Here is a 22290-nt window from a genome sequence, read left to right on the forward strand (position 1 = left end):
TTACTCAATAGTCCCAAAACAATGGTATTATTCAAGTCCAATGTTGCTCCTCAGAAAGTTCAATAATCATAGTTCTTTACATCTCATGATTATTAATCAGTTCCATTTAAGTAGTCCAGGCAGCTTCCATAAATCAAAAGTCACTTTACTTTACTTAAGAGTCTTCTTTATTCTCACAATAGGGTCTCCAGTAATCCTAAAGAGTTAGTTATAAGAACAATAAGTATTACCACAGTCTTCCAGATGAATATTGTTTATTTCTCTTACCAGGAATTTTCCCAGGCTTGTAGGTGTTTGGTATATTTTCCATTCACCAGTAGATTGCACCCTCAGCCTAAGTTTCAGCATTGTTTCTAGTCTGATAAATGGATTAATCCAATTTTAGTTCAGTTTATGGAAGCAAAGTTGGCTATTCAGGTAGATAATTCCAGCATTTTATAATGCTTGTCCAAAACAACACCTGCCCAGTTTAAAAATCCAATTTTCTATGTTTTAAAAGGTATTTTTTCTCCCCTTTTTCTTTCTATGGTTGTTCGCCGCTTTAAGAAATAGTTCTAAGAGTCTCTTTTCCTGGATTTTCTTCTTTTTTTCTTTTAAAGTTAAGGTCTAAATAAAAAAGAACCTTCTCACCCAGCTCCAGTCACTGCTCTTCTACACCACACCTGCACATTTCTTTGTTGCCTCGGCTGTCCCAGCTTCGTGACAGCCATGATGACTGCCTCTTTTTGTTGGGTGAAGCAGAAGAGTTGATGCTCTACACCAGTGGTCTCCAACCTTGGCAACTTTAAGACCTGTGGACTTCAACTTCCAGAGTTCCTCAGCCAGCTTTTAGCCAGGTCTTAAAGTTGCCAAGGTTGGAGACCACTGCTCTACACAACCTGCAAGGCACCCCTTTTTTCTTCACCACCCCTATAGGGTGGCTTTAGCTCCTTTCTGAGGACCCGGATTGTTGGGGGCAATATGCTGACTCTCTGTAAACCGCTTAGAGAGGGCTGAAAGCCCTATGAAGCGGTATATAAGTCTACTGCTATTGCTCCAGTGGGGAGAGCTCAACACGAGAGTTCCACGTGCCCGATCTCGCTGTGACATCAGCCAGAAGTCCCCTCTTCAGATACTCTTCCAGGGCAGCCCCATGTAGAGCATATGAAGTAGTCCAACTAGGATGTAACAAGATCAAGGATAACTGTGAACAGAGCCTCCAGATCCTAGAATGGGTGCAACTGGAGCACAACCTGCAGCTGTTCAAAGGCCTTTCTAGCCACAAATGCCACTTGCTCCTCAAGCAGAAGTCATGAATGCTAGATTGCACAAATCAGGAGTGCAACCCTACCCTATCCAACACCAATACTGTATATCTAGAATTGTCAGGCTCCAAAACTTTCCCAGTCTTGCCAAATTTAAACTGAAGCCTTTGTTCCCCATCCAAACCCTTACAACTTCTAACCATCAGAATAAGGTCTTCCTGGCAATCACTTCATTTATCGGGGCAGAGATGTAAAATTGGGATCATCAGCATACTGATAGTATTTCACCGTGATGACAGATGTGCTCACCCAGCACTCTCATGTTGATATTAAATAGGAAAGGAGAGAGCATCAAACCCTGAGACACTCCACATAGTACGGGCAAATGGCAGAATCTTTCCTCTCCAACTTCTCTGAAGCTGTTGTACAATACTGTTAGCTCTATTAATAATTTTGTTATTAATTTACATTGGAGATATGGAGCTAGTCTGATCTGAAACATGAAAGGTACTTTTGTCTATCATGGGCACATTGACTGTAAAGATGTTTGAGGTAGCTATGCCTTTCTTGGGTTAGGCACTTGGATAGGCACTGTGGAGGTAACAAAAGCTATTCCACAGATCAGAATAGCTGTGTATCACTAATGTAGAGCCTTGATCTTTAGTAAGTTCCATGCCAACATTCCAAGTTCCAAGCTTATTTTCTGTTATATTTATGTAATATGCATTTATTTATTTATATATTTACTGCATAATTTATATTTCTTATTTAATAGGGAGTCTATAAAGTGACATATTCAAAGTTGAGCTTTCTGTACCCTCAGCTATGAAACTTTTGTTTCTTTCTATGCTGCATGATTGAAAAGTAGTAGTTAAAGGAGAATTTTCATAACATTTTTATTCTCCCAATGGAATGCTAGGAGAGTGCACAACGTAGGAGAGGGTTAGACTGAAAGAAAGCGATTGATGCAAAACAGAACCGTGATTTGTATTAGTTAATATTCTAAATATTGATTGTTGTATCAGTTTGGCTATCAGATACCTTATATGGTATTGAAATATTTTTATATGTATAGTGATACAACACAGAGTTTATTTCAAGCTCCTCTATCTCAAATATTAAAACTCAGACTCAAATAAATTCCAGATGTTCAATCTAGGAAACCTTTGCTGTAGCTATACATTTACCTATATTAATTATAATGTAATTATTCCAGTACAGATCGTAAAGATAAATTTTATCTGAATTTAAGTTATATATTCACAGAATTGATTGCTTAAGCTAATATTAAATATAGTTCCTTGATCCTGAGCTATGTAGCCATGTCATAAGACACAGTAGAAAGGGGGGAAATTAAGTAATAAAAGAATAAGTTCTTATAAAATGCAGGTTGTACTCACTACAAGTAATATAATCATTGATCACTTCAAGCATATGTGATTTAATATACATTCAACTGTGTGTTCTTTATAAGCTTATTTAATCATGCCTTACACTTAGTCAACAAGAATAAATAATTTTTAACTAAAGTAACTCAAAAGCTACTATCACGATGACTAATTGTAAGCTACCACTTTTGATGACCACAAACTGAGTTACCAAAGCTTGTGGCTAACGTTCAGACACATGGAATATTGCTGCATTCAAAATTATAGAATGATTAGAGAAAAGATATTCTCTATACTTATTGATGACTGGAAACCTGTTATGGACTTTTTGTACAAAAATGGGGTTGGGGATTTTGATTAGACAGTGTACATTATAGAAAGAAGAGCAGTATGAGTAATTTTAGACAGACCAAATTCATTTAATTATTTTATTGATTCAATTACTATAACCGCCCATCTCAACCAAGCGACTTTGGGCAACTTGCATTCCAAAATTATAAAACAATTTAAAGAATTAAAAAAAACATTAAAACAATAGGAGCATCCACAAAATAAGTAGAAACAGCACCTGTGATGATTAATCAATTAGTACTAAGGCCAAATAATGGGACCTTAACACATTCTGAGCCCCAAGTCCGGGTACAGTTGTATTGATGTGTGGGATGTCAGAAGCTACTTTCATTTTTACTTTTTTCAACTTTTTTTTTCTTGCACTTGTTCTTTGATTTTTTCATTTTTGTTTTTCTTCCTATAGTTTCTTAGTTTTACCTTGTTTAAAGGTTTTGATAAGAATTATATTAAATATATATATTAAAATTATATTTTTAAAAACTACAGAATCAGAGATATTGACCTTCCTCAAAATGTTACCTCTTTCCTAGAATATACAATAATATAATTTACCACCCTCTGCCTACTCATTCTTATGAAATTAAGTCACAGTTACATAGTCATCTTCAAAGCTAAAGTTTGGAATAAATGTATCAACCGCATATATTTTCACAGAACATTATTACTGGCACCTCATCCCAAAGCAAGGAGTGACTTTATAATAGAATCAGATGCCACAGATTATACACCATACTTCAAACTCCAGAAAAAAGAGGAATACAACTAGTAGAGAGAAAGAGGTGACTGTCTATTTGGAGTAGAGAGTAGATAACAAAAAGAATTTCATTTCTCTTTTTGTGGAGTGATAGAATGTATGTGTCAGATCTCAAAGGAAAGTAAACGTTTTTTTTTATAATCTCACCAAAATGAGCTATTAGATTTCATAGTCTAGTGAAATTATCCTATTAGTAGAAATTGATTGTTATGACTGAAGAGATAATGAGGTTTAGCAATTCTGTGGACTAAATAAAACTACTGGGACATTAACTGAGTGATGAGTTGATATAGTTCTTGTGGCCTTAGTTGTAGTCCACAAGACACAGGTAGTCCTTGATTAACAACAGCAGTTGGAATGTAATTGCTATTGCGAAGTGATGTGGTTGTATAGTATGATGTCAGGTGATCTCATTATTTAGTAATGGCAATTCCAGCACTTGCACTTGCTGTCATTAAGCAAGAATTGTACAGATTGTTAAGCAAGGACCTCCTCTGACCACCTGCTTCTCCATTGACTTTCCTTATGAGAAGCCAGCAGGGAAGATTGCAAAAAACAATCACATGACTATGGGATGCTGCAATGTTGCAATTGTGAGCTGTGCACTGAGCACCTGGAATGCATGACCCGGGTGAACACTGCAATGGCCAGAACTCTGATGATCTATCTCTGGTTCCCAAACTTGGCAACTTTAAGACTTGTGGACTTCAACTCCCAGAATTCTCCAGCCAGCTCTGCTCTGCTGGCTGGAGAATTCTGGGAGTTGAAGTCCACAAGTCTTAAAGTTGCCAAGTTTGGGAACCACTGACCTATCTTAACTACCACTCATTGATGACCTGTCACTACCACTGTTGTAAGTTGAATGTTCATTGAACAAGTGATGCTCATACAAGAACCACCTTTACTTATATTACTATGGCTTTAAACACTAGTATTTTGGGGTAGCATGTTCTGGAATGGTACAGTGATCATTTATAAACTGCCTCTGTCAACGTGGACCATAGACTGTAGTGGCGTTCTGAAGTTCTGTCACTTTGTCCTCTCTTTTCCCTGTCCTCTTTTCCTCTATTCCTTTCTCCTTCCAAATAAGTTCTTGCCCTATGGAACTCTTTTGTAAAGTTACTTTCCCGCCCCCCTTAGACGGCCCTCGTTCTGCAGGCTGGAGAGAGCATTTGGAACGACGGCGAAGATTTGAATTTGATTTTCGAGACCGAGATGATGAAAGGGGTTACCGAAGAGTACGATGTGGCAGTGGCAGTATGGAGGATGATAGGGATAACCTTCCTGAATGGTGCTTAGAAGATGCTGAGGAGGAAATGGGGACTTTTGACTCATCTGGGGCATTCCTGTCCTTAAAAGTAAGGAACTTTCTGTTGATTTGATACGTGACATGAAATATGTGCAGCTGGTAGAATAAATTTTGATGTATATATCATCCTTAGAAAGTGCAAAAGGAACCAATTCCTGAGGAACAGGAAATGGATTTCCATCCTATAGAGGAAAGAGAAGATCAGTCAGATTCAGAAGAAAATCATAATGAAGAAGCCAAAGAATTAGATAAGACCCTTTTGAGAGAAGGAGTTACGACAGACCGAATAATAGCAGGTTAGTGGGATTTATCAGATTTATGCTTCATCTGTTGTTCTGAACTGTCAAATTAGTTACATAGATTTATTCCTTCCATTTCAGAAGAAACAGAAAAAGAATCTTCACCATGCACCAGGTCAGGTACCTCACCAAAATCACAGTCACAAGAGCCATTACCAACAAGCTGTGTTGAAAGGGAGGAAGACTGTATTCCGGTAGCAACAGAAAAATCAGAATTTGAAGAAAGCCAAATGGAGAATATTCCACTATCCAAAGTGCCCAATAGAGAAGGTAATAAAAATAAGCGTGGAAGATACGAGAAATTTAAATACAATTGAAATTGGAACCATCTGAAAAATGGTTCAGAAAGAATGAAAAGATGGTTTAAGCACTTTTGAGTGATTACCAACAACATTAACTGCTTCATTGTAACTGTTTACTCAGATATAGCAGCATTTCACTCTTGGATAGACTTGAAAAATTAATGTGATTTTTAGTATATTTCATAGATGACGTGCTACAAAAAAAATGATTTTTTTAAAAAAATAGGCTGGTTAATGCATATTTTATACATGTATTAATACACTGTATTTGGTGATAGCTTTATCGCTTGAGAAGATTGCCCTGTCCCTCAAAGTCATCTGTAAAGAGAGAGTATTTTTTAAACAAGGACTTAGGTGGATGGTGAGTCTAGGAATAATAATAGCAATTAACCCAAGTCTTTGGGAAACACTGGATAGCTGGACAAAAATGCTAAATCCAGTCTCCACATTTGACTGGCTGTGCAATCAACCATCATATATTAAACATATATGTCATCCAAATCTCAGTGGTCCTGAATAGATCATAATCAAAGAAATTGAAATCATTAAAAGATAAAAAAAAAATTGCAAGTGCAATGAAGCCAGGCATCTCACTCTCCATCACCAAAACCTGGGGTTAAGAGCCAGGTTTTCATGGTTCTTCTAAACAAATAGTAATTATGAACCAGATTTGGCTTGCAGATTGCTTACGGCCTATCAGTAGTATAATATATTTATTTTATAAGTTTTTACTCTAAAAGTGGGGTTTGAATATGTTATTCAGTCAGTATAATGAAAGCTAGCTAGAGAATGTTAAGGGCGGGAAGCTCAAAGGGCATTTTTTCCTGTTACTTTCTTTAAAAATAAATTTCACATATGGGAAGCAGATATAAAGATGATAGAAAAGAGAATGTTATTTCTGATGAATTATGTAATACTACCCAAAATAATTTTGTATCTGTTGTTTTCCTCCTTCTAGACTCTCCTTCTACTGTCCAGTCTTTGCCACAAATTCCTTCAGAAGCAGTTTCCACTATCCCTTCTTCAGATTCTAGTCCAAATTCGGCCTTAAGGTGTGTTCAAGCATCAGTTATGGCTGCTCCTGGTATGGGAAATGCTCTTACTGACCCTGATGATGAAGAGGGCCTCAAACATTTAGAACAGGTAAAAATATCTGTAAATTATTACTTTTTCAGTTAATTTGTACTTCCCTTGGATACAGCACAGGTACAATATAGATGGTACCTTGCTCATCAGTAGTAACTGTGAAAGGGATCTTGGAGTCCTAGTGGACAACCATTTAAATAAGATCCAGCAGTGTGCAGCAGCTGCCAAAAAGGCCAACACAGTTCTAGGCTGCATAAACAGAGGGATAGAATCAAGATTACGTGAAGTGTTAATACCACTTTATAATGCCTTGGTAAGGCCACACTTGGAATACATTCAGTTTTGGTCACCACGATGTAGAAAAGATGTGTGGAGACTCTAGAAAGAGTGCAGAGAAGAGCAACAAAGATGATTAAGGGATTGGAGACTAAAACTTGAAGAACGGTTGCAGGAACTGGGTATGTCTAGTTTAAGAGAAAGAAGGACTAGGGGAGACATGATAGCAGTGTTCCAATATCTCAGGGGTTGCCACAAAGAAGAGGGAGTCAAACTATTCTCCAAGGCACCTGAGGGTAGAACAAGAAGCAATGGGTGGAAACTAATCAAGGAGAGAAGCAACTTAGAACTGAGGAGAAATTTCCTGGCAGTTAGAACAATTAATCAGTGGAACAGCTTGCCTCCAGAAGTTGTGAATGCCCCAACACTGGAAGTCTTTAAGAAGATGTTGGATAGCCATTTGTCTGGAACAGTGTAGGGTTTCTTGCCTAGGCAGGGGGTTGGACTAGAAGACCTCCAAGGTCCCTTCCAACTCTGCTATTGTATTGTACAGCTATCAAAAACCCCTAAAACTTTCATATCTGTCTGTTTGTAACGTTCAGTTGGGTGAAAATGGAAGATGTAAGGACAACAAATATCAAACCATAGTAACTCAAATGAGCTAACTTACAGAATGATCCCATGGCAATGAAATTTGGGGAAGTTGTGGCTGTTTCAGTGCAAGCGCATCTTTCAATTACTCTTCCCAGAAACCTGTAGGTGGTGCAGCACAAGTGAAGATGGGAAGTGTACAATACTTTCTTGTTTCCCACTTCCCTCTGGCTCCTGTACCCACCCAGGACTTCTGATAGAAAAATAATGAAATGCCAGCACTTAGCAGATAAAAACAAGTATAGATTTCAAATAGGCAAAGCAAAAATGAAATATTATACAATGAAGTCTTGATCTAGAACTAAAATATTTTAGAATAAATAAAGTATTAAACTATTATCCTACTTTCATTAATTTAGGCAATATGAGAAGAATAGCAGAGTTAGAAAAAGGGAGGTTTTGCTAACTCAGAAAGTTGGGGAGAATTGGGGAGAACATCAATATGATTTTGTTATTTATAACAGTTATGATTGATGCCATTTTAATAGACTTTAAAAAGTATCTACACTTGGTGCTACATAAAATGGAGTGATCTCACCACTCTAACAAAAAGGAAAGAGACGTCAGATCTATAGTGATTCTTCATCTGTATTTTAATTACTTCCTGGAAGTGTCTTGCTTGAGAATAAACAGTTTTCATTTATTGATCTATAATTTGCTAGTTTCATAATCCTATAGTGCTGTATTATACCTTCATCTGCTTTATTAGTAGATGATACAACACAGTAGATTTGCATTTTGCCATTCAATCTAGCCCCAGCACCTCAGTCTTCCCTTATGCCTCAGATAGTTATGTCTTCTCTTTTTTCTTGGTAGTCTTCCATAAGAACGTCTTAGTAGCTAAACAGTTTGTTTGGAGATCATATTAAACATGGTCTCTTCACTATCAAGTTTATACACTTTGGTATTCACTTTGAATTTTCAAAGTGATACCTTTTGGCATTTCTTCATTTTATGCTCAGTGGAAGGTATTCCTTAAAAAACAATCTGCAGATGTAGTAAATCATGAGAGACTTGGTCTGCATCTACCCAATAATATTTCTTCTAGTCCCTGATTTCTCTAGTTTACCCCACACTGATGTCAAAATAATGAATATCAATCCTTTCATCTTCTCTCATAGAAGTTTGCATTTGTAGTAGCTGTGAGCCCACCTTTCCTTGATCCAATTTCTGATACAGAGTGGATGAGGGCTCAGTAGGCCTTTCTTCGCTTACCTTAAGTCATATTTGGGACTTATAGAGACCACCCTGAATATCACCTAGTTACTTGGTTGTAAATAGAACCTTTGTGTGACCAAATGTGAATTCATGTAATTGACCGTCTCTCTTGATGCTAGTGACCTCAAAGTTCTTTTCACTGATTTGTGATTTACAGTAAACTTAATTTAATAAGTAGTTCACATTCAAGTTCTAATGCACACTTATTGTTGTCTGCTAAATCAGTGTTGTATTGACTAACAAACAACATTCTTTCAAACTGCCTTTTAATGCAGAGACTCATTTGTTGATTTCATTGATTATCTGATCGGTTTTCATTGAGCATCCTAACATATATAATGATGTGCAATGTAAGACCAGTCTTAAGGATTTTAAACAGCTTTTTTTCTTTTCTACCCCCAACCATATTAATTACAAATGTATTTTCACTATGTTTCAGTGATTGCTTACCAGCTATATTCTTCATAGCAAATTCTCTTTTAATTATAGCAAGCAGAAAAAATGGTGGCATATTTGCAAGATAGTGCCTTGGATGATGAAAGATTAGCAGCCAAACTTCAAGAGCAGAGAGGAAAGGGTACGTCAATACCACTACACCATGAGTCCATGCAAAAATGGTTCTACAAAGATCCTCAAGGAGAAATTCAGGGTAAGTGTTTTGGGTTGGGGTGGGTTTTGGGGGTTTGGTTTTTTAAAATTTGGTTTGGTTTGGTTTTTTTGTTTCATTTTGTTTTGTTACAAACGAGAGAAATCACATACAGGATGGATGGATGGACAGACAGAATTTCCGTTGGGAAGATTATCAGCTATACTGTTAAACATGTCACCAAATGTGGCATGTCTAGCCATTTCTGAAAGCCAATGTAATTGTAGTGATTAGAATGTCAGAAGAGGTCTATGGAGAATCTGATTTAAAACTTCATTCAGTCAATACTATTTAGGAGATTACATTGGATTAGTCATGCATTTTGATATACCACAATGTATATTACTTAGCTCCTTGAAGAAAAGTCATGATAAGAATATATATACATATATTATATATATATCTTTCTCAGTAGGCAATAGCAAACTAATTCTGAAAAATCCTTGCCAAAAAATTGCAGAGACTCGGGTAATCCGTGAGTTACAACCATAATGAAGCCTGACTATCACAGTCATAACTCGTTATAGTCATAAAGCGGATCACTCACATGACCAATCTAATTTTATGATCGTTTTTGTGGTGACTATTAAGAAAGTCACTGTGGTTGTTCAGCAAACACTACAGTTACATGAACTAATAGTTCACTAAGAGTACAGTTTTGCTGAAAACAGGAAGTAAATGCTGGTTTTTGGCAAAACTGTCATAAAATGTAATTACATAAGTGGCCAAGCATTTGAAATGCGGTCACATGACGATGGAATATGTGACCATGAAATCCAGATCAAAAGTATGTTCTCTCCTCCCACCCTCCAGCTTGATATGTCAGGACTTTGAATGGTCATTAAGTAATTATTTGTAAGTCAAAGATTACTTGTAGTCCAGAAAATCATCATGAGTCAAAACTGACTCAAGGGCAACAATAAATAAATAGGTAAAATATTTAAAATGATCCCTAATAAATTTACATGCGTCTGTGATTGTTCGTACGACATTGATTGTATGCTTTCTCGCTTATTTCTGTGGATTTCAACTTTGTATATGTTTGGTGGGTAATTTTACAGGTCCATTCAGTAATCAGGAGATGACAGAGTGGTTCCAAGCTGGATACTTTACAATGTCGTTATTGGTGAAAAGAGCATGTGATGACAGCTTCCAGCCCCTTGGAGACATCATGAAAATATGGGGCAGGGTCCCTTTCACTCCAGGGCCAGCATCACCTCTGCATATGGTAAATTCATATACTGAATTAAAACAATTAGACATGACAAGACAATTGTAGGAATTTATTTATATGTTTTTGTACTCTAGTGAACTTTAGGGAGACTGCCTCAATTTTCCATGTTTATTTTTAAGAAAGAGGTGCGAAAAGCCTCGTGTGGAGCAAGAGAGTTGTATGCATAGTACTTACTATTAAGGCAGAGTTAGCTTTCATTTTCATTGATTTTCAATGAAATTCAAATTCAAAAGCTTATTTTCAATAAGCTTTTAAGTAAAATTGCTTCAGGTATTACTTTACCATGGGTATCAATGAATGATATATATCATTCTTATTTGAGCTCTCCAACTAGAATGATCCCTTATAGCATGCCCTCATACTAGAGATTGATTGCACACCATAGAGGAGAGACTATTTCAGTATATGTTCTTATGGATTTACACATTACCTGAAAAAAACAAGGCAACATATGATTTTATCCTTATGGGAACTTGTAAGATACTCACAATGATTACAGTTGGTATTAGATCTTATGTGATTCAGATGCCTCTGCTGGAAATTGAACCCTTAACATTGAGATTTTTACAGTGTTCCTAGCTTTATGAGCTATGATGGCCCTTGTCAATTTACAGGAAGGGGATATAGGGATAATTTTGGCAAATGCAGCGTATCTGGGCTCAGATATGTAACTTTAGCAGATCATTTCTGGTGACTGACTATTTCTTGGCAATACTATGGTATAATTTACATTTTCTTCTCCTTTTCATTGAATAAACTAATCTTATATTTATTTTATATTCCTATTTTTTATAGAAGTATTGCTGAATTGGCTATGGGTTCAAAAAGTATTGCTGAGTAAACTTATACAGGAAACTTTGTTTTTTCACATGCAGCAATATTTTTAAAAAGAGAAATTGTTTAGTAAAACAATCTCCTATATCTCATAAAAACAAATTGCTTTAACAATTTATTTGAAAATAAAGTAGATCCATGCAATTAATGGAAAAGTTCAACAGTTGTGCCACAACAGAAAATATCTTTCTTCTATTCCTACCAGTGTAACCTTACTTTAAATGTTCAAAAAGTCCATCTGAAGCAGATCTTTTGAAATGAGCAAATGTTTGAGAAAAGTGGCTTGTGCCCAAAAACAAATTAGCAGCTCTTGATAAGAGAAAGCGTATTTCCAGTAAAGTGTGAATTAGTGAACAACTTAGCCACCAGATTTTAGAGAATGCTGTTCAAGATTAAGCCCAATTAAAGAGCATTGCATTAATCTAAATCAGATATCATAGCAAATATATTTGCATATTTATTTACATTGCTTAATATATATCGTACACAATTGAGTTCTACTTGCAGAATTTTAGTTGCCATTGTAGAACTGTTGTTTTGTTTATCTGTGAATGTCTTTATCATTTTACATGTGGTACATATATACACAGAAAATGAACTAATGCTGAGCCTTCCTTCTCCATGAAATACGTAATACAGATAGTTCTCAGGTCACAACAGTAATTGGATGAGAATTTCTATTGCTATTTTAGTGCCTGTAAGGCAAGGGATCGCCTCTTCTTGAACTCTTCTCATCTGCCCCACCCCCCAAAAAAATCTGCCCTTTTGGCTGCCACAAACAGTGGTCGTTCTTGGCAATAGTGGTGCTGGGGCTCAAATAGAAGCCCACACCCTTCAGCAGTCTTAGTAGCCCACCCATTGGGCTTCTACTTCAGCACCAGCTCCCCTGCCACTGCTGAGGCGTACCAACTCAATCTCCATGCCATGGCAGCCACTACAGCACAACATCCTAGCCACCCCACTGCCCTGTGCTTTGCAGGTCCTGCCACACTCAGCTGACCTTGGCCATATTCCTCCTACTGATGCGGTGTGCCTGGTCTGGCCCTATACAAGGCAGCTGCTGACTGTGCCAGGCCTTCTTCTCAATTCTCTTGCAGCATTCTTGTAATGTTTCGGAAGCTTTCTGAAGGTTTTCTGAAGCTTTGCGAGAACAGCGGATGCAGCTTTCTCGTAATGCTTTCTGAAGCATTGTAATAATGATGCAAATGGACTTGGGGGGAAAATGCCTGACATGATTGGCAGCTGCTTTGCATAGGCCCAGGCTAGCTACATCTCATCAGCAGTAGGAGAGTCAGTTGGGCATAGCAGGGCGGCAGAAGCAGTTGGGTCTTTACATTGTGGTGCTGGGCTGGCTGACCATGGTGTGGTTGGAGTTGGCACTGTTTGATGGTAGTGGTGCTGAAATAGATCAGTGGAGGCCAACTGAGATCGCTGAAGACCCCAGGCTTCTACTTCAGGGTCTGCTGCCATCGAGAATAGCCACTCTGCAGGGAGGCTAAAAGGGCTGAGATGAGAAGAGATAAGTGGGGGAAGAGAATTTAAGTCCCTATTCTGACCCCCACCTTGTTCGTTCAGAAACGAAAGCCAAATGAAGCTTGCAAAGGAATGTCTTTATCAGTCCCGGCTCAAGCTGGCTGCGAGCCCAAAATAAACACAGATAAAAGGCTCTGGCAAAAAGTCTTCACTCAAACTAATACCAAACAAAATTACATAAATCAAAACACTTATCCAAATGCTTTTCTCAATGGTTACACACGAACGGAGAACGAACGTTGACTTCTGCAACTAGAGCGTGGCACCATCAGTCTTTTATCCGCAGGAGGAGATCCTTAACGGGCCACAGCTGCTTGTTATCTTCTCCTGTGAGCATCCTGAAACCACTCACAGGAGCTTTCTGTGTCAGAGTCTGATAGCAGCTCCAAAGGCTCCTACCGAGCCACAACAAGTCCCTCTGCAGACGAGATGCTGCAAAGGCCATAGTTTTAGGGACCAGTCAGATACGCTATCCATTCAGAGTTGTTGCAACTTTGAATGGTCACTGAACGATTGATCATTATTCATGTGATCAAACAAGTGGTACAGTTTCCTCCAAGTCTGGTAACTGATTTGTTTACACCCTCAGGGTGAGTTGGACCAAGAACGTCTGACTAGACAACAGGAATTTACGGCCATGTATCAAATGCAGCATCTCCAGTACCAGCAATTTTTGTTACAGTAAGTCTATTGAAAGTCTATGGGTTTTTTGCCGATGACTCAAAGGTGTGTAATAGATTTGATGTTCCTGGGGGTATTCGTAACACAGAAAACAATTGTTGGAAAATTGGTCAAAAATGTGGAATGCAGTTCACTGTTTCAAAATGTATGATCATTTACATTTAGCGAAAAAGAAATCCTTTGGTAGGGTACAATATTGGGGGTACAGAGCAATGGAAGGAAAGAATTTAGGTGTGCCCATAGCAGCTGATTGCAAAATGAGCAAACATTCTGGCCATGCAGCTGTGAAGGCAAATACAATTCTGGGTTGCATCCATCACCAGAAGGAAAAAGGAGGTTCTAATTCTATGTAGGGATTTAGTCAAAGCCCATTTGGAATACTGTATCAGTTCTGTAGACCTTATTTTAAAAAAGATATTGATAAGACTGATTGAGTCCAGAGATGGGCAATAAAAATGGTGCAAGATCTGAAGAACAAAAGACATCAGGAGAGCAAGAGGAACTGAGTATGTACAACGTGGAGGAAAGAAGAAAAGGGATGACATAATTGAAACCTTTAAATATATTAAGGGTATGAATAAGATTCTAGAAGGCAGTATTTTCAATATTAAGCAAAAATTAAGAACATGAGGGAAGTTCAAAACAGGAGGGAAGTTCAAAAGTGATGTAAGAAAATATTACTTCACAGAAAAAGAAGTGGAAGCTTGGAACCAATTTCTAGCCGTCATCAGTAACTGAGTTTAAATGTGTTTTGGATACACATGTGTCCATCATCCAACAATTTAAAATAAAATTGAATAAAATATGAAAATAATAATTAAAAATAATGGATAGATTAATTAAAAAGAAAACAAAAAACAAACTCAAAGGGTAGGTTCAATGGACCACTAAGTTTTTTTCTGCTATTAGTTCTGCTATTAGAGGTCTGGAGTCATATCTGTTAAATATCTATCTATTCGTCCACATCAATTTGTAATTTTTTTGTAAGCTTATTTATTGTTAGTCTTTTTCAAAGTACACATTTTGCTCTTATTTTATTAGAAAAATTGAGAATCGCAATTCATAGGACATAGACCTCATTTTTAAAAACTTTATTTACATTGAAGAATACAGTGTAATATGTTATACATAATACAAATTTAAAAAAATAGATAACTAACATAGAGGAGAGTCATATTGAACTTTTGTAATAATTTAAATGTTTTCTTCTTTTAAGTATATCTTTTCAGAAAGTGAAATATAAAGATGATGATAAAGAAATGGAATAAAGACACATGGCAAATAAAAGCAAACATCAGAATATTTCAAAACAATATAGTTCTGTGATCTGATATTAGTCTTCCCATTAATTTAGTATTTTTTGTTTTAAGGTACCAGTTAACGTGACTTCCATCCCAATACACCATAGCATATATCAGGATTTTCTTGATTCTCTAAGGCAGTGTTTCTCAAGCTTGGCGACTTTAAGTTCCGTGGACTTCAACTCCCAGAATCCCCCAGCCAGCACAGCTGGCTGGGGAATTCTGGAAATTGAAGTCCACAGGACTTAAAGCTGCCAAGGTTGAGAAACACTGCTCTAAGGGCTGCAAAGGGAAGATGTAGAGATACTAGCTTCTGTAGCTTATGTATACATATAGTCAGACTATTGCGTGTTTCCAGAATCAGATGTGTGTGTGTGTTATATGTGCATGTATTAATGAAGTTTAAAAAATGATTTTATAAGTCAGAATGATTTTTTGCATTTCCTTTTGAAGACAACAATATGCACAGGTGATGGCACAACATCAAAAAGCAGCTGTCTCATCTCAGCAGCAGCAGCAGCTGGCTCTCCTTTTGCAACAATTCCAGGCACTTAAAATGAGGTAAATATGCCGGTTCCAAGGCCACTAATGTGTTTTCTCTGACAAATACATCTCTTTATTTGCATGCAACCATCTGTCTCATTCGTGCTTTACATTATTTACATTGTATGTTACCAGTGTATCATATAATTGAAGGAATGCTTATTGATCAAGCAGAGAATTTTGTCCACTGAATGGGATGGGTAGAATTTCCTGGGATTCCTTTTCTCTCACGAGTTCATATTCTGGTGTTTGGAGGGCTGTGATAAGGGATCTTCCTGAATATCATGTCCTCATTCCACTGAAGCCTCTGCAGAATTAAATCACAGAGTAACATGTACTTTCAAGATTCTTCTTGAAAGTCTTGCAGGTAGTCCTCAAGTTATTCCTGTAATTGAACCTGCAATTATAGCTATGATGGTTATAAAGCAGGTCACCATATGACTGGATCTGATTTTATAAACTTTTTTTATGCTGGTTGTTAAGCAAACGCTGCTGTTAAGCAAATTCATTGTTCACCAAAAGTAAACCAATAAATTGTAATCACTGAACTGTTGTTAAGTCCCATTTTCAGTGTCTTTTTGACTTTCACTAAGTGGCTGGTCGTAAGTTGAAGATTACCTGACTAGAAATCTGTACTAGAAATCTGGGATTTGGAGGACCATTTATATCATATTTATTAATTTGTATCTTCCTGCAATATATTTATTTTCAATAATGCAGACTTTGTACTTAATTTCCAGCTGATAGTAGTCAACATTTTTATGAAACTTCTAGATTTTGTTCAAGCTTGGAAAATACAGAGAAGTACAATACTACCTTAAAACTGGCTTTCTGGAAGGAAAGAAAACAAATGTATTAAAACATGATAACCTTTGTCTTGAGAGAGTGTGTTTACTCTCAGTCTTTATGTTATAGAAAAGTTGAACAGAACATGGTGCCACCTGTAACAAGATCAATGTCAGACACTAGTTCAATTTGGGAACTTCAATCAACTGCTCCACAAACTACTGGTAGGAAACCGTTTTTGAATGTGTTTATATTGGCTGCATTTAGATTGAATATTAAAGTTATTTATGAAACCAAAGTTTCAGTGGCATTATAAGTAACATGTTCCAAAGCTGTGGCTTGAAATTCATAGCAAGCCATGATCTGCAACCAGAATTTTAAGCAGTTATGAACCAATGATTTGTGGGATTTGGATATAATAAACGATAATTGTTACTGAGATATTCTGTGCTCTTAGAAGTTACTTACGTATTTTACTGAGTAAAATACTTACAGAGTATAAGACGCACCTTTTTACCCCCCAAAAGAGGGTGAAAATCTGGGTGTGTCTTATACTCCAAATGTAGCCCCGCCCACCTGGTCTGCGCGTCAGATTTTTGGGTGGTTCCAGGCAGCGAGGATCCTCACTTCCACATGGAGACTGATTCCCGAAGCAGGCCAGGGAATTGCATTGAAAGCCTTTTGAAGGCCCCCTCAGGAGCCATCAAATGCTTGCCGCTCCTCTGACACCCGCTGAAGCTCCTCCCACCACTGATGCACCTTCTCTTTTCCCCTGGCCAGATCCACCACCTGAAACATGAGGATCATGGAAGAAAGAGCTTTTAGGTGGCAGTACCTTCCGCACGCACCGTTTTTGGAATCAGGGAGGGGATTTGCCGCCTGAAAATGCTTTCCTCCACAATCCTCACAGGTGTCAGAAGGCCAGCAAGGGTTTGGCGGCTCCTAAGGGGGTTGAGCCTTCTCCGCTCGCAACGTCATTGCCCTGAGGGCATTGCTTGGAAGCCGCTTCCCACAGCTCAGGAAGCACAAAGGAGGCTTAGCTCAAGAGTTCAAAAAAGGCTTTGAATCAAGCTTTCAAAGAAAGCCACGTTTGGAACCTGCCAAAAACCGCCGCCCGAAAAGCACTGCTTTCTTTCCCAGTTACTCAGAGGCTTTTGTATATGCCTCCCTCCTCCTCTTCCGCACAGGAGAGGTGCCTCAGAGATGCTAGATTTCTCTGGATGCTAGATTGGGAAGTTAAAAATCTGGAGTGGGGTTCAATCAAGCTTGATTCAAAGCTTTGGCTTTGGATCATTGTGCTGCCACCCAAAAATGCTGTTACAGTGATCTCTGCAGAGTCCACTTCACCTGCCCCTTCTTGGGCAGTTCCAGGCGGTAGAGATCGCCATAACAGCGTTTTGGGGTGGCACTGAAGTGATCTCAGGAGCTTGATTGTACCCCATTCCAGGTTTTTAACTTCCCAATCTGTTCCTCTTCTCTTCCTCCACCCCCACCTCCAATCTGCCCGGACTTGGCATGCAGCAAAGAGATATAGTACTGAGAGCCTGGCACCTGCTTTTGCACCAAGATTAAGGAAGTGGGGTTGCGAAGAGGGCTGTGAACAAGCCCAGTTGTTCAAGGAGGCAGTCTTGCCAGGTCGTCTCTTTGGGCTTCCCTTTTGTGGCTCAGGGACCACCACGAAGAACCATTAATCCAAATGAAAGGGATTCCCAATCCCCCCTCGCCCAATAGGCCATTCCCGGTCGAGCGCATCAGTGGCGGTTCAGCAGCCCCCACGTGTCTTTCTCTCCTCACTGAAGAGAAGAAGCGAGCCGACTGCTGCTCCTTGGGCCAAGCAGCTCTGCGTGGTCACCAGTCAGAGGGAAGAGGAGAAAAATAAAGTGCAGAGAGATATGTTTAGTCCTGCCCTGGGGAGGAGTAGAGAAAAGCGGATTTGAGATTGATAAAAGCCTTACCCTTTAGGGTGATCAAGCCCCCACACATTATGTTTTTGCCCTCCCTGGCCCCCAGAAGCACTTCACAGGCCTCCCAAACTCTCTGCATGCCTCAGTTTTTAGAGGGTTTGGGAAGCCTGCAGAGTGCTCGGGGAGGGCAAAAAATTTTTTAAAAAAATTTACCTCTTCAAAATCTTGGTGCATCTTATACTCCGATACGTCTTATATTCCGAAAAATATGGTAGTTAACATAATGCTGTCTTAGATTTATATACATAAGACCTTAAATAATTTAAAGTAAGGAAGGGAATGTTACTGAATCAGCTGTTCAGCTTATTGGCCTTAATATGTCTCTTTTAATATAAAATGCTTTCTAAATATTTATTTTGATATAATTTCTTCTGCATTTTTATTGTTACTGATTGATTTATACCATTGTCTCAGCATCCTTCTCAACAATAACCCCTTTCTACATTTTTTCCTTGAGAAATCCAGCTGGATTTTATTTCCCATATCTTTAGACTACATGGGACTATAATCCTTAGGAACAAAAAAAGGTTTCTAATATAAGAATTTGCCAAAGCTATGAACTGTAAATTCAATTAATTGACTAGAGAATGTACTACTACTGGTACTAATTTAGGCTTATTCCCAATTTAAATATTTGTTATTTTTAATAGACTTGTGTTATATACATTACACATCTGCAGTCTCTATTTTTTCTCTGTTTGCTTTGAAGTCTGGGAAGGAAGTAGTGTCTGGGATCTCCCAATCGATACTGCAGCTCAGGGACCAGCTTTAGAACAGTTACAGCAGCTTGAAAAGGCCAAAGTTGCAAAGGTAAGGAGCAGTGTATATTTTATTATATGGGGTGAAATTGTTTTTACTTCAACCTCTAATTTATCTTTTTATAGCAGTTTACTGTGATGTGGCAGATGCTATTTGCCATAAATAGAGTGCAATATTTTACAATTGGTTGATTATGTGCTATCAAATTGGGATTGACTCTTAGTAATCACAAAGATAGATTTTCTCCATGACACTCTATCCTAACGTGGTCCTTCAGCTCTTTCAGTGGTGCATTGATAACCACATCCACCTTGTTCTGGTTGTCTTCTCTTTCTTTCCACCTTTCCCAGAATCAGAGCTTTTATGGGAGAATTAGATCGTCACATTATGTGTCCAAAGTAGGATAATTTGAACTTGGTCAGTTGTGCCTTGAATGAAAACTCTGCGTTGATTTGTTCAATGATCTGTTTGTTTTCTTGGTTGGACATTAAATAAAGAATAGTTAATTCTGGAGCAGATACTGTTTTAGCACATTGTGAAGACAAAATACTGGGAAGGCATTCACTACTATACTTGTAGGGAAGGGTGCTAAGGCAAAACCATATACTAGCAAGAATCATGCAGTTATTTATAGAGATAATTCTATTGTCATATTTCCAGTATTGCTCTTAAATTTTAGCTAGAGCAGGAACGGAGGGAAGCTGAATTAAGGGCCAAAAGAGAAGAAGAAGAGCGTAAGAGGCAGGAGGAGCTCCGGAGGCAACAGGAAGAACTAATTAGGAGACAAGAGGAAGAAAGAAAAAGAAGAGAAGAAGAAGAGTTAGCTCGTAGGAAGCAGGTGACAATTCAAATATGTTAAATTATTATTATTGCCATGTTTAAAAAAGATGCCATTTTTCCAGTATCGTGCATGTGTGTAAGAAAGAAACATTGTAGAATTTAATTTTATTCTTACACTTTTCTACCTTATATCAGTAAAGCCATAGGAACATCTTCAGGACTGCTCTGAAGAATATTGTAACTGTCTGTCAGATAAAGATGTTCAGATTCACTCAGAATTGAACCTGACTGGGCAAGATTGATTGAACTGCCTGAAGCATGATTTTGTAGATTTACCTGACTTTGATGAAGTAGACAGAACTGGCTTGCAAGCACCAGCAAGTGTGTCTTCTCTGCTATAGCCCTTGCCCTCTTGAGCATTCTGTCTTCAGAATTACGATGACCATAAATGTGGCTTTCATAAGGCCGGGGTGACCTAACAATGTCCCCAGACGTGTATTAGGGGCCTCATTTCTTGACCATACTAACATCCATACATCTATGGTGGTAACTTTACTCAGCAGCCATATATATTTATTTGTATGATTTTAATTATTTTTATGGTTATGCCACTTAAGAGTCACTTGTTGAGATAGGTGGCTATAGAAATCAAATAAATAAAAATATGTTTCATACTAGCGCAGTACTCAAGTGTAGTATTGCAACAAAACTCTGCCCATAGCATGAAGTTTGATCCTGACAGGGCTCAAGATTGACTCAACCTGCCATCCTTTGGAAGTTGGTAAAATGAGATCCCAGATTGTTGGGAGCAATATGCAAAGAATGCTGACCTTGTAAACCACCCAGAGAGTGCTATAAAGCACCATGGGGGATATATAAATCTAAATGCTATTTCTATAGTTTCAAAAAAGGAGAAATAAGTATTAAATGGGAAAACATCCAAATATTTAAAAGCAATAATTTAACCAACATTCCAATTATCTTCTGTTTGTATTTTTAAAACTATAACATAATTTCCTGAAAAACAAATATTGTAGTCTGTTTATTTATACTCTGCATGTAATAATTACTTGATAGTTACAAGGTTTTCTCTTTCCAAAAGGCAGACAGAGATTTCAGATGATGCCAATAAAATTTGCTAGCTTAATTTTTTTTTTAAAAAAAAACAACATGAACAGCAATGGTTAAAGAAAACACACTGTACTTCTATTCATCAGTTCCTCCATCCAGAGTGCTTCATTTGGAAGGAGCCAAGGAGCTTTCTTGTTGAAACATTTTGTCCAGCAAGAAAACAACCAGCAGAATATGCACCACACTCTAGGGCAGTGAGGCATCAGAGTGGGCAGATAGTGCCCGTATATGAATTATGTATACTAATTTACAAGAAAAAATAATTTTTGAATAGTAATTTTACCTCCTCATGTTCCTTGTAGATTTTAAATAAAGAATGCACAAATAACCTTTAGGGGGCTAAAAAGAAATGAAGCTGAATAAATGTGTGGGGTCCTTGATGGTCTTTGAGCTTGGTGGTTTTCTTGCAGACGTTTCATTACCAAACTAGGTAACATTATCAGTGCTATCAGTATTTTTACTGGTGGCTTGTGTTGGAGGGAGCGTTCTTGGTGGGTTTCTTGTTACTAAATTTAAATTGTTCTATTGGCAAGAGGACAGAACTGATACAAAAGGAGAAGGATAATTTTCTTCCTCGTGTGCTAAAGTTATTCTAAGTTGCTATTAACCCTGGAAGGAAAGCTTTAATCAGCATCAGTGCTGAGAATAACTTACTAATCGTACTGCATCACTCCAAGCCCAGCCTTTATCCAATCAATAAAAGATGTATAACAACACATTTTTTTCAGGATGCTACCAGTTTTTTAGTAGTCAAGATTTCTCACTTCAGATTTCACTATGAGCAACTAGATTAGGAGGATGTCTTATACTTTCAAGTATATAATCATCATTAAGGATGATTATGTTACAAATAGAGAGACATGGCTACATAGTCTTACTGTCACGTTTCCCCGAAAATAAGGCAATAAGTCTTATTTTCTTTTTACACACAAAATATGGCTTGGGCCTTATTATGAGGGGAGGGTTTATTGTTTTGGGGTTGCCGGGCGGCTGCTCTATTGCACGCTCACGAGCAGCCACCTGGCAAACCCCCTTTCCAGCCAGACACAACGCCATTCACTGACCTAGGGGTATTGCCAAGCCGCGTGAGCGCCTGTTCGCCACCGCCCGGCTCCCGCAGCTTGGCGCCTTCAAAATGCCAGTGAATGGCGCTCTGCATGGCTGGAGAGGGGGGTTGCGTGAGCGGATGTTCCTTTCTCTCTCTCATGTGCCTCCCAGCC

General features: G+C 38.0%; 1 protein-coding gene across 4 annotated transcripts in view; it reads left to right on the forward strand.

The window, feature by feature from the left end:
• Positions 1 to 22290, forward strand: part of GIGYF2 (GRB10 interacting GYF protein 2) — a 93107-nt gene that overhangs the window by 61323 nt on the left and 9494 nt on the right. For 3 of the 4 annotated variants that reach the window (XM_087725646.1, XM_087725645.1, XM_087725647.1), the window contains 11 exons: positions 4878 to 5095; positions 5180 to 5342; positions 5427 to 5615; positions 6606 to 6790; positions 9368 to 9527; positions 10586 to 10752; positions 13715 to 13806; positions 15561 to 15668; positions 16566 to 16660; positions 19110 to 19210; positions 19839 to 19997. In XM_087725646.1, coding sequence (XP_087581772.1) covers positions 4878 to 5095; positions 5180 to 5342; positions 5427 to 5615; positions 6606 to 6790; positions 9368 to 9527; positions 10586 to 10752; positions 13715 to 13806; positions 15561 to 15668; positions 16566 to 16660; positions 19110 to 19210; positions 19839 to 19997 — 1637 coding nt within the window. The remainder of the gene's footprint in view (positions 1 to 4877; positions 5096 to 5179; positions 5343 to 5426; positions 5616 to 6605; positions 6791 to 9367; positions 9528 to 10585; positions 10753 to 13714; positions 13807 to 15560; positions 15669 to 16565; positions 16661 to 19109; positions 19211 to 19838; positions 19998 to 22290) is intronic. The other variant, XM_087725648.1, reaches the window with a different exon arrangement.

The sequence above is a fragment of the Thamnophis sirtalis genome, unplaced genomic scaffold (assembly GCF_051295495.1).
Source record: "Thamnophis sirtalis isolate CommonGarterSnake01/CBP01778 unplaced genomic scaffold, rThaSir2_p1.2 scaffold_11, whole genome shotgun sequence".
NCBI lineage: Eukaryota > Metazoa > Chordata > Lepidosauria > Squamata > Natricidae > Thamnophis > Thamnophis sirtalis.